This window comes from Heteronotia binoei, chromosome 11 (genome assembly GCF_032191835.1).
Source record: "Heteronotia binoei isolate CCM8104 ecotype False Entrance Well chromosome 11, APGP_CSIRO_Hbin_v1, whole genome shotgun sequence".
Lineage (NCBI taxonomy): Eukaryota > Metazoa > Chordata > Lepidosauria > Squamata > Gekkonidae > Heteronotia > Heteronotia binoei.
The window spans coordinates 50,786,787-50,799,816 of NC_083233.1; the positions used below are offsets into that span (position 1 = coordinate 50,786,787).

The 13,030-nt window shown below is 41.1% G+C and overlaps 1 protein-coding gene across 1 annotated transcript in view; it reads left to right on the forward strand.

Annotated features, from left to right (window-relative positions):
• The window catches only part of SPPL3 (signal peptide peptidase like 3), a 60,396-nt gene that overhangs the window by 33,858 nt on the left and 13,508 nt on the right, over nucleotides 1-13,030 (forward strand). The window contains exons 2-5 of the mRNA XM_060249270.1: nucleotides 5,956-6,033; nucleotides 8,872-8,960; nucleotides 10,034-10,153; nucleotides 12,547-12,625. Coding sequence (XP_060105253.1) covers nucleotides 5,956-6,033; nucleotides 8,872-8,960; nucleotides 10,034-10,153; nucleotides 12,547-12,625 — 366 coding nt within the window. The remainder of the gene's footprint in view (nucleotides 1-5,955; nucleotides 6,034-8,871; nucleotides 8,961-10,033; nucleotides 10,154-12,546; nucleotides 12,626-13,030) is intronic.

The window sequence follows — 13,030 nt, forward strand, 5'->3', positions numbered from 1 at the left end:
GCCGGCACTGTGTTGCTGCTCAGAAAAAGCCCTGGTAGCCATAGTTGTGGTCACAGACACTGGTGCAAACAGATGTATGTAGTAGATTCCTGATAGCAGCAAACATTAACACTTGCAGCTGAAAACACTAAAATGTTGAGTGATGGGCATATTAGCATTTCTTCTTTATTTGCCCATTTCTTATCCTACTTTTAAGGATTGGGAAATGTGGGTTGGGACTGATATTTCTAGGGATGAGAGTTGGGCTGCCGCGCTGTCCCTGTTTGCATTAGTACTTTGGTTTTGCTGCCAATAATCTGAAGATCCACATTATTAGTTCTGTGTGCTCCACCCCCCCATCAGCCTCCTATACTGCTGAAGTGGAGGGGGTAGTAAAAAACAGTTGAGTATGGCATTGAGTGGGGGTAGCTGCTCAGGGGAGATAACCTGTATGTGCAAGCCCTTAGGTATGCAAAAGCATGTCTTTGGATTCCTTGTGATTACTTTGAGCTACAACCAATTGCCACAACAAAAAGCTACTTATTGGGGAAGAGTTAGTTCAGGCCAGCACTGTGCCGTGGATGGCTTACTGATGTCAGGCTATTATATGATTTTATTTAATTCTGGACTTTCCCCTCCTGGTTGAAAAGTATTTTATTTAGGAGGGTATTTTCTCTTCTTCACTGCTAGAGATAGTGAAATTAGCCAGTTCTGTTGAGACAGGCTGGAATGCCTGGAAGGACATAACTTTCTCTGCCTAATGTTTGGAGATATGTATAGAGTATGAACAGCAGAGTCATTCCTGGAATTGTTCTGTAGGTAAGAATCTGTGGAGCTGCCTGTGACAGGCTAGAAAGCTGACTGCTGGCTTGTTGTGTAGACAAGAATGCAGCCATTGTAAAAGATGGAAGGCTGACACCCAGAGCTGTTACAGAACAGTACTTGTTGTGTGTCTCTGGGTATGCCCTTAGTGGGGGCTGCATGCCTGGTCCCCCTCTGCCATTAGCAAACAACCATTCGCCCCGTAGTCTCCTCAGGGATACAACATCACATTGTGAACTTCCCTTGTAGTTGCTAAACTGTTCTGTGTTCAGACACAGACATTAGTGGCACATTTTGTAGACAAGTGCTTACAAGTTAAGGGGAGGTGGAGTGTCCTATAAGTCTGTTAATATGAAACAATTTAGACAGAGTGGTTGAATATATACTGTAACATGAGAGTCAGCTGATTTCAATCTTGCTGAGTCTTCTTCTCCCAGACTCACTGTTGTCTTGCTAATATATGTTAAATTTACAGAACCAAGTAAACGTGCTCTGGATCACTTAACAAGCAAAGCAGAGCTAATTTGTGTTAGATTATACTGAGTGGAAGAGTCCCGTGGCGCAGAGTGGTAAAGCTGCAGTACTGCAGTCGGAGCCCTCTGCTAACGACCTGAGTTTGATTCCAGCGGAAGCTGGTTCAGGTAGCTGGCCCCAGGTCACTCAGCCTTCCATTCTTCCGAGATCAGTAAAATGAGTGCCCAGCTTGCTGGGGGGAAAGTGTAGATGACTGGGGAAGGCAATGGCAAACCACCCCATAAAAAGTCTGCTGTGAAAACGTTGTAAAAGCAACGTCACCCCAAAAACGACTGGTGCTTGTACAGGGGACTACCTTTACCTTTTTATACTTAGAGGAGGCTCTTGTCTGAGAACTTTAAACAGTGCCTTGTTGAACCAGATTTATTTATTTATTATGTTAGATTTATAGCCTGCCCAAGGCGGCTAACAACATAAGATAACATTATTAAAACAGTAAAACAATCAGATAAAATCACAATGGTGCTACTTCATCTGTTCAGATTAAGACTCCCAGCCACTAGCAATGGATAATAGAGTTTAGCTAAAGGGTTTTTCCTGAAACATTTTCACTTTGAAACTGGAAATAGGGGCTTATAAGGTTTCACAAAAGTGTGCCCAACTGCACCCCAGAAAAAACAGCCTGAAGCTGGGGATGCAAATGAAGCTCATACTCCTTTGATTTGGAATGCAGGCTCCAGCAACTCAAAGTCCACTTTCAAAGTGTGGTGAGTATCACAGGTGTTGGAGTTCGAGAGGAGAGGGAATACTTAAGGTCTCCCTCTTTTCTCCCCCACACCAATCCCACGATTTATAGTTCCCTGCATGCTTGAAACTATCAGATTTTATGTGTAGTACCATTCCCAGAATGCACTGCGTAGGAAGGAAGAGACAGGAGGAATGGAAGGTGATGCTTAAGTATCTTCTGTCCTCTTTGGTGCCTCCTCATTGTTCCCTGCTAACAGGGCACATAAGTTGGGGTGGAAGAGGAAGGAGAATTTGAGTGTGCCTAGAAGTCCCTGGCACTCCTGAGGAGATCTTTGGGTGTTCCATTTTAGCTCAGTTTGCTTGAGGTGCTTCCCTTTAATTTGAGAAAAGCTGTCAGTTGTTGGACTTTGGGGGACACCCACATTTTCCCTGAGCCCTCACATCTCTAGGTTGAACTTACAAAGGATGGAATCTGTTAACACTTGTGCGCATCATCCTTCGTTGGCCTAAGCTTCCTTCAGCTAAATTTCAGTTTAATTTTGTTGTTGTTGTTCATTTGCACAGTCGAGTCTGACTCTTTGCGACCCTGTGGACCAAGTCATGTCAGGCCCTCCTGTCTTCCACGATCATCCGAAGTTTGTGTTAGTTACATCAGTAATGGTGTCCAGCCATCTCATCTTTTGCCGTCCCCTTCTTCTTTTGCCTTCTGTCTTTTCCAGCATCAGGATCTTCTCCAGTGAGTGCTTCCTTCTCATTTGGTGGCCAAAGTATTTGAGCTTCATCTTCAGCATCTGGCCTTCCAGGGAGCAGTCAGGGTTGATTTCCCTTAGGATTGACTGATTTGGTCTTCTTGCAATCCAAGGGACTCTCAAGATTTGTCTCCAGCACCACAGCTCAAAAGCATCTATTCTTCCGCGCTTGGCCTTCCTTATGGTCCAACTCTCACAGTCATACATTACTACTGGGAATACCATCATTCAGTTTAATAAGCAGCTGCAAATGTTAAGTTCTTTACAGCACAGTTCTTTGATTTCTTAGGTGATTTTTTTGTTTGTTTGTTTTGTGTCTTGGGTTCAGCTTTCACAGACAGGCAAATGTGGCTCAACAATTTTGATTAATTAGTACTCTCACCAAAATTTTAAGGCCTTGGATTAGAGAAAGTATTTCAGTCCTTCATGTAACACCTATTGTTAAACTCTGTCACCAAATTCTGCTTAATATCTGAATGGCCTTTCAAAGGTTGCAAAGCATGTGGTGAGTTCATTTTCAAAAGAAAGCCGAATGTAAGCTCACCTTTCAGAACTGAGGTGAAACTTGAACATGGGTGAGCCATGCTTCAATGTTCAATTAAAATGCTAATTGGAGGCAGTAGTTTCACAGCTGTACATACTGTGAGTCTACGAGAATGTAGAAAAGCTACAGTATTCTGATAATCTTGTGCATGTGTGTTTTGCTGTCAGTTTGCTTCTGTTTTACAGAGACCCTGTGAATTAATGACCTCCATAATGTCCTGTCATTAATAGCCTTGCTCAAATCTTACAATCTGAAGGCTGTGGCTTCCTTTATTGAGTTAAACCATCTCATATTGGGTCTTCCTCTTTTCCTTTTGCCTTCAGCTCGTGATGAAGAACAACAACCTCAGTTTGGTCATTTTAGCTTCTACGGAGAATTCAAACTTGATTTGATCTAGAACCCACTTACTTGTCTTCTTGGCAGTCCATGGTATCCGTAAAACTCTCCTCTATTACTGTTAAGAATTTAACATTTGCAGTATAATAATGTAACTTTAATTTAAAAACACTCCCAGTTTTCTGATTCTCATGGCTGTGAAGGCATATTTGAAAGTGTGGAGAAGACCTAGAAAAGTTTCCAAAGGTTGACAAGACTTCCAGTGTTCAGATGTTGCTCTTTGATTAGCAAGGTAGTAAAAACAGCAGAAAAAAATATAGTTTATATTTCAAGTTAAAATTTATATACAGTGAGAAAAATACTGCACATTAGCTTAATTTGTGTAATGGATCAGGATCACAGGATTAAGTGTTCTTGGAGACTTCTTGACACAGACAGTAGTGTTGCTTTTCCAGGTTTGTCATGGTTGCAGTCTTCCTAGTCTCTCTTTGAAAATCTCCTTAAAGTAAGCAAAAAATGTCTTCTTGTCCTGCTCTTGCATTCATCTAACCAGCCCTTTCAGTTCTAAATCAAACATCTTAACACATATTTTTCCAGATACTTGAAGGTCTGTTCATTACTTTGTTTTTGATAACTTTATTTTATAATTTTGTTGATAATTTTACAGTAGATTGCTGCGTTTTTATCCATTTTTATCCATGTATATAATGCAAGAAAGAGACATTTATTTGCTGTTAGCCTGTTTATCATTTGCTGTTAGCTTGTTTGCAATCCACCTGTCACTGAATGAGTGAGTCACTTTGGCAAGCCTTAGCATTGTCAGTTCAGGCAGAAGATATTTAAGTGTTTAAAACAAACACTTTTTTCACATTGTATTGTGCAAAAGAAGCTTAGCCTTCACGTTGCGCTCATCTGGGCCATGGGGATATCTTAGTGTATTATGCATGTGAAAGAAGGTTAATCCATGTAACCTAAGTCCTAGATACCTCGCTTTAACTGGCATGCAGCATTGTGTCAGAAGCTGTGCCGATGTGATTTTCTAAGTCTCCATATTTGAGCTGTTGATATGAAGCTGTAGTGGGGACCAAAGCTTGGGAGGACAGTTCTTTTTAGTTTATGTGGGAAGAAACTTGTGCTTAAAAAAAATGTTGGAGAAGTCAGATTTCCAGCAGCAGTTTGTTCTTTAGCACAATCACTGTGTCTAGTGATTTACATAGTAATGTAAGTGGAAATATCTTTCCTCCCAGAGGCTTGCAGTCTAAATGTATATTCTCTTTGTGGGGGAGGGCGGGGCGTGGAAGAAGAAGATAAGGATGAAAGTGAGGGGCCAGGGCAACAAGGCTCGCAGTCTGGATAGGTAGATTGAAACATTGAGGTTGTGTTTTGGTAGTTGGGGCTGTAAATTAAGGGCATGATTTTTTTGAGACTCTTAGTTCTGGTGTGTTACTTCTACATGCAGTGGGAAATTGTTTAAAAGGACCTTCCCTTTTAACAAGCAGTGAAAGCTTATTGTTGCATGGTAATAACTTCTTGCATTTCATTCTACAACTGAACAAGATGCATATTGAAGTTTCAATGATAAAACATTTAAATGCATTACAGATTCTATTAAAATTTGTGTGCCTGGTTAACGTGTACCTGGGTTGATGGCCTTTAGGTCAAAATGCTTGGCTTATAGATTAGATGCAGTGTCTGTTGTTCAATAGTTCACCATTTTCACTGATCAGAGATCTGGGGTAAAGAGAACTTGCATATCTCCCACTTCTTCAGTTTGATCTGTGGCATTTTGAAGTAACACTGGAGGATAAACCTACATGCAGCAAAATCAGTGTTGTGCTTTGGACTACCTGAGGACAGCATGCCAGGCTCCTAGAAGGCCCACTCTGCCTGCTGACTGACTACTCACCTGGATAGATCATTTACCCCCGAGTCCTAACCTTGGGCCATAAGGTTCCAAGTTCAAATCCTGGATCATCTGATAAAGTGATGATTTTGCTTATTTTAAATAAAACATAGTGATCTGCTATGTACATTCAGAGTGCTGCTGCGGTATCTGGTAATCAAGTGTTATAAATAGTTGCATTGAGAAAATGAAGCCGTTGAGTGGTATTTTTAAATGTAATGCTTCCACATTTTGGAGGGGGAATTCTTCAGTGTAACTTGATGATCATTGTTACATTAGAAGGAGTTACCTTGTTGGGTTTTTAAAAATATAACTGTAGAACTGGACAAGGATTTATAATCTGGATTTAATGGAAGGCTGCTCTTCTGTAATATTCTTTATCTCTTTTCTCTCCTGCTCAGGGCTTATTCCCTTGTGGATTCCAGCCAAGTGTCTACGTTCCTAATTTCCATTCTCCTCATAGTTTATGGCAGCTTCAGGTAAGAATATTTTGTTCTGTCTGTTGTCTGTCTCTTCATTGTTATTCAACCCTTCTCCCAAGGAACTAAGAGCAGTATGCCTGGCTTATCTTTTTTTCCATTTTATCCTCACAATGGCTTTATAAGTTAGGTTTTTGTTTCCCAAAGGGCTAGAACTTGAGGGCATCCAGTGAAGCTGATAGGTCCAGTGAAGATTTAGGATGTACAAAAGGAAATACTTCACACAATGAATGATTAAAGTGTGGAATTTGCTGCCAGAAAATGTAGTGATGGTCACAGGCACAGACAGTTTTAAAAAGGGATTAGACAGATTGCTGGGGGATAGGTCTATGAGTGGCTACTAGCCATGGTGACTAAAGGGAACCTCCATGTTCAGAGATAGTAAACCTTTATCATGGAAAGTCTTGGCCTCTATGCCCAGTTGTTGGATCTCCAGAGGAACTGGTTCATCATCATGTGAGAGAGGATGCTGGACTAAATGGACCACTGGTCTGACCCAGCAGGACTCTCCTCTTATGTTCTTAAGGGCAACAGATCAGAAGGTGGTGGTCATGGCCAAATGATCTTTAAAACAGAAGAAGTGAAGGCCTTCCGAACACATATGTGACAGGTAATCTAGAACAGAAAGTATAGAACAAAGTAGTAGATCCCAGGAACAGGCCCAGCAGAGTGTGCACAAGCAAGGTCATTCCCTTGAACAAGATGGAAATGATAATCCTCATCAGTACCGGCCCTAGGGCATGTGGCACCCCAGGCAGTCTCCCTGCTCAGTGCCCCCGCTGCCCTCTCTCCCTCCCCAGCACTGCAATGCAGTGCTGTGCTTCATTCCCTCCCCCCCCCCGATTAATCAGAGGAGCGCACCGCGAGGAGGCTCGGCCCTACTGTCTTCGACCTGGCCAGCATCTGATCATTTTGAAATAAGCACTGGAGGAGGCTTCTCCCACCTCCTTTCTAGAGTTGGAAGTGAGGGGGGAGCGAAGCCTTCTCCAGTGTTCTTTTCAAAATGATCAGATGCTGTCTGTGTCGAAGCCAGTAGGGCCGAGCCTCATTGCAGCGCACTGCTCTGATCGTGGCGGGGGTGGGGGGGGGCAGAGTGCAGCGCAGCACTGCAGAAGGGAGGGGGCGGGTGGTGGGGGGGGAGAGGCAAATTTAAGCGTTTGTCTTGGGCACTGGAAAGGAAAGGAAAGGTCCCCTATGCAAACACCAGTCATTTCCGACTCTGGGGTGACATTGCTTTCACAACGTTTTCACGGCAGACTTTTTATGGGGTAGTTTGCCATTGCCTTCCCCAGTCATCTACACTTTCCCCTCAGCAAGCTGGGTACTCATTTTACCGACCTTGGAAGGATGGAAGGCTGAGCCAACCTCGAGCCGGCTACCTGGACTCAGCTTTAGCCAGGATCGAACTCAGGTCGTGAGCAGAGCTTGGGACTGCAGTCCTGCAGCTTTACCACTCTGTGCCATGGGGCAGCCCGATTCCGCACCCCCTTCCTGGCACCCTAGGCAATCTGACTGTCACTGGATCTGACTGACACTTAGTTAGAAGGGCAAACTTCTAGGCTATGAGGTTTAGTGTTAATGTCTGAATGCAGAATTCTTGTCTACACATGATATTAGCTCATAACAGCTCTTATTTTCTGATGTTCTTGAGTAAACAGATTTCTGAGAGCAGTGGACAAAAACATTCACTGCTCTGAATTAAAATCTGTTTGCTTGCACGAAGTTGCTTCATAATCCAGAATTGTCATAGAGATATATTTTGATCTGAGACGACTGTTCAGGTGCTTGAAAAGATGTATTAGAACTTGTTTAATAACTATTCTGGCAGTTGTGGAATTACTCACTGGTGCTGTAGCAATTACCAAGCAGCAAATGGGCATATTAGTAACAGCAGAAATCCAGAAAACAGGTTTGCCCATCAGAAATAATGGCCTTTTAAAGTTAAAGAGCTCAGGTGCCACTGCCAGAGTTTTGATTTACACTGCTAGACACTGACCTTGAATTTGTTCGGCTTCAACTTAACACCTTTTGCCATCTGCTGTTACTTGGAAGACCCTTTGTTTCCTGGACTATAATGTTGATGTTTTAGTTGTTTACATGTGGAAATTAAAGGCAACAACCTGGCTTCCAGGATGGCAACCCAACTTGCTTTTGGATGTGCAAGAATCATATCTAGTGACATAACCCGTTGCCCAAGATCCAGTGTGAAAGCATATTTGCAAGAGTAGGGGGAGGCCATAACAATAACAAACTCCTTGAAATCGAACTAGTGTTGCATTTATGGTCTAACATCTCTCTTAGACCTTGCTGCAGGGAGTTGGCTTAGCTTGTCTAGGGTCTGGACATGGGGTCAATAATCTGTGCTTGCTAAGATGAAGGCCTCACCTGCACATGCATATGCCTTGCTGTGTTCTCTTGATGTTGATCGTGTATAGCTTAAATGTTCACTTCTTTCATTTGTTTACCAAGTCTTTTTACATATGTAGGTATCTAATTTTGTTCCATGTGGACCCAGTTTTTTCTCTCTGGGTGAAAATGTTGATCTACATGCTCTGCTTCTGTATTCTGCTGTCTTTTTGCATACCATTTTTATCTAAGGGTTGATGGAAAGTTATGTTTAAATGAAAGAAAAGATTGTTGTGCTTGATTGCAATATGGTCTAGGTGCCACTGAGTAAAAAAACAACAAACCTCTGTGTTGTTTACCTACAGTGCCATTTGGGCCACCTTCTAGTAATATGAGGTAATATACAAAGTGTTGCTTGAATACACTTATGCATTAAGCTATGACACCATTTAGGAACTTGAACAATTTATTTTTTGTTGTTGGTGCACACAGATCCCTTAATATGGACTTTGAAAATCAAGACAAAGAAAAGGACAGCAGCAGCTCAGCTGGGCCGTTCAATGGCAACAGCACAAATAACAGTAAGTCTAAGAGAAACATTTGGTTAGTCAAGAGGGACACAGTGCTTGGGATTCACTTATCTTGCAGACTTGTGACCATGGATGACCTGTTCCTCCCATGACACTGAACATGGTTCTCCTGCACAAATCCCATTGAAATGTAACTGAAACCAGCATACACTTGTGCCTTTTCTATAGTTTTTATCATTTGCTGGAAATCTGGTAATTTCTTTTACTTTAAAAAGGCTGTTCTGAAATTTGCCTTTAAAAGGCTGTCCTGAAATTAAGCACAGCGGTGTTGGATGCTGATAAAAATGATTTAACTTAAGTGGCCAGTAATGATAGGTGAAATTCTCTAGAGAAGTTGCTTTGTCGTTGGTACCCACAGTCTGAGATCTGTTTGAAACTGGCTTAAGAATCAGTTCTAAACAGGAATAAACATTTACTTAACTTTGTAGCCCACCCGGCAAAATGTTTATCTTTTTAAAAGAAAGAAAGAGAGCACTCCTTAACAGTTGAAAATGAAAAACCAACCTGAACACAAATATTTTACAGTTTTGGTGAACAATATTCAAGCTTTCTTGAATCTGCATTAACGAAAACAGAAATATAAAGTGAAAGGCCAAATTAAATTTTGAACCCATGGACCAGATCACAGACAGCTTTATAAAGCAACCCTGTGGTTATTGGGAGGCTGTGGTACAGTGCAAGGGAAGGGGGTTAATCCTTTTCACCCATGCTGTGTTAAAACCACTCTACCCTGAGCTGTAGTTAGGAACAGAAGACAGGCAAAGGCAGGTTAGGTTGTTTGTTGTTTTTCCCTTATGGGGCCGGTTGCAGGTGGTTGGTGACTTTTATCAGGGAGAGCAGTGTTTAGAGGAGAGGGATTTGACTCCTTTCTTGCCCTGTCTTGCTCTGAATCCACTCCCTTTTCCCTGCCTTCTAGGGTTAAAAAACTGTCAGATCTGATCTCTAGTATGGTGCTTTGTCCTAAGCTTCAATTGTAGGAGTAAAGAACACCAAGAAAGAAAGAATGTGCCTGTCTGTCACATAATGCCAAAAATAAGGGTGTTTTTTTTGTTAACATCTTGCAGGTATCCAGACTATTGATTCAACACAGGCGCTGTTCCTTCCAATTGGTGCATCTGTTTCTCTCCTAGTAATGTTCTTCTTCTTTGACTCAGTTCAGGTTGTCTTTACCATATGCACAGCAGGTAACTGTCTTCTATTAACACTTATTGGTCTTGGCATGTTGTTGTGTTGCATTTTTTTTTTTAATTCTGTAATGCTTCCTTGGTAATATCAGATAAAGTTATGCAATGGCAAAAACTCACCAGCAATTTTAGATGTTATTTTTTAAAAATGGCAACATTGTGGTCCTGGCCTTTGATTGGACTGTTATGCAGCTAAAAGAATGTGACCGTTTAATTTTTTTTTTAGTTTTTAAGGTGATTCCAGGCTTTTAGTGGTAGAATAGATGTATTTCCATTCTGTGGGCTAACAAAGGAAAAATGGGAAACTTTACACTTATGGTTTACTCATGAATGCTCTGTTAGACCCATGAAATGGATACTGCAGTAAATGTTCAATCGTTTAGTAGCATTCAGAATAAATATATTTTATGCTATCATAAGGAGTTGTTGGCCAATAATGAAATCATTCCATGTGAAGAAAGATGGACAAAAAGGAAACAACAAATATGTTTCAGTATTTGCTTCAAATGGTTCTTCTGGTCCCAGCCGAAAAGTAGTAGAATCTTAAGGGATGGAACTAAACATGAAAATTTTTGTTTTAGTCTTAAAAAACAAAATTGTTATTGCCCAGTTCATTCAGAGTGCCGTCAGGCTGCAGCTTCTATTTAAAAGTGGCAGAAAGATTTCCAGCATTTCTGAAATCTCTCAGAACTGCTCATGACTCTTTTATAAACTTATAAAGGTCCCTTTTTCTCATTAAAATGAGAACTGTGGGGAAAACCCTGTTTGTCAGTCATCTGACAGTATAGTCTTTCTGTGCTGTTGCTCAATGCTGGGGGCAGACAAGTCCCCACAGGTTGACCAGCTGAACTGTCTCCTAATTTACCTTTTAACTCCCCCACCCCACAAAAGTAAATAATTTCAACCAGAAGGACAGGTTGCAGTTTCCCACACAGGAAAAGGTAACCTGTGTGAGGAAGGGGAGTATATATAAGGGTCACTCATTCAGTAGAGGATCCAAGGGTTGGATACCAACTGTCAGTGTTTGCTTTGCATCAAAGCCCTCTATGCAAATAGAAATCAAGAACAGTTAGGAGAAAGATTCTGTCCTCTCTCCTTGCTGATTGCATTGTCTTTTCTTATTTGCAAAAAGTTTTTTTAAAATAGGGAAGTTTTCCAAAATGGGATCCTTAGCCTGCAGTCTGAAGTGATTTGGAATTCTTCCACCTTGTTCCAACATTTTCTTGTATGTATGAATTAGGCCTAAAGGAATACAGGAAAGAAGCGCTCCTTTCTAGTGTTGATTTTTAACCAGCAATTTACAAAAACCTGTTATCAGACAGGTTGTAAAAATGACTCTTATTTAGGGATGCAAGCAATGTTATAAAAATAAGCAACATGTATCACTTTCTAAAATAGTAATTCAGTTAAGTTAAATATTTAAAATACTTACAAGTACATCCTCTGAGGCTGTATGAAAGTTCTGTTCAGTCATAAATTGGTATATTCTTTGTGCTTACAACAAATTAGTATGTACTTTTATTTAGGAAGTATTTAGCATTAAAAGATTGATTTAAGTCAGTTATTTTTTCCCTTGATCAAGTCACCTGGCTCAGTATCAGTTCTGAGTATGCATCAAAGTGTTGGGCTGTAAGATTCCTTTCATATTAGTGCACCTGTGTGGTGTAAGTATTCTGTGCTCTAATTAGTATTATTTTAGGATTGGATCAATTGTTACCTCTTTAATATATATTGATTTCAGCAAAGTCTCAGTTTGCTTCTTCAGTTAGTGCTGGAAGTTTTGTCTGTGTGCAGTCTTTTCTGTGGATTGATATTTTTCAATGAACTTGGAGGATTTAAGTTTCAGTGTCTGCTGTAGGATTTTAGTTCAAGTTCAAGTGTGTAAAGCAGGGGCAGTTGACTCAGACAATGAGCAGCGCTCTTTAGGAAGCTCTCCTGCATGAGCTGCACTTAAATGAGCAGGAGCCACACAGGAATACATTGCGCTCAGTGTGTTGCTGTGTTTAGACCTCTGTCACAAAAAATATCTCCAAGCATTAAAAACTGTGTTCACGGAAATCAAAGCCCGACTTGGCATATTGTGTTTTGGCTCTGTTGCAAAAATTTGGCATTTCAGAACTGCTTCATAGCTAGACTTAAATGCTGTGGGATATTTGGTCTTCCAGCACTGCCTTAAAACGTCTCATGTATTTCGATACATGATTATAATTTACCAGTGACGATTGATATTGAGTTGTAGATGTTCCTTGCCAGAGTGCATAAAGCAAAAGCTTTTCAAAGGTTTCGGAATTAGCATTGCCTAATGTTAATATTTTAATTTTCTCTGGTGTACTTGGAATACCGAAAGTGGATCTGTACTAATTCTGGTTTTTTTCCCCTCTCCGCTTCTCTAGTCCTTGCAACAATAGCCTTTGCTTTCCTTCTGCTCCCAATGTGCCAGTATTTAACACGACCCTGTTCACCTCAAAACAAGTAAGGAGTTTCTTTTCATCTGTGTACTGCAAAGACCCTCTTATTTCAAAAAACTAGGGCTGTGGTGGTTGTATGGCTTTGGCTCTGAAAGCAAGTTCAGGCAAAGGAAGTAGAAGTGAGTCAGGCCATTGCTTTCTGTGCTTCTGTTTTACTGTGCAAAGTAGGAGCTGTGGAGCTTACATCACATCTGCGAACTTTAGTTAGGGCTGACTGAAGACATTCTTGAGGCATTCTTGGATGTCTGTAGAGTCAGAACTCTTGGGCTGATCATCATGGGACACAATCTGCAATCTGGCACAAGCACCACTGAAGTGAAGAGGAAGTATGCAAGGGATGTTGGTGTTCTTCTCCAGTTCCTCTTTGTTTCAAGAGTGTTGCTGAGAAGAACTTCCCAGCAGATGTTGC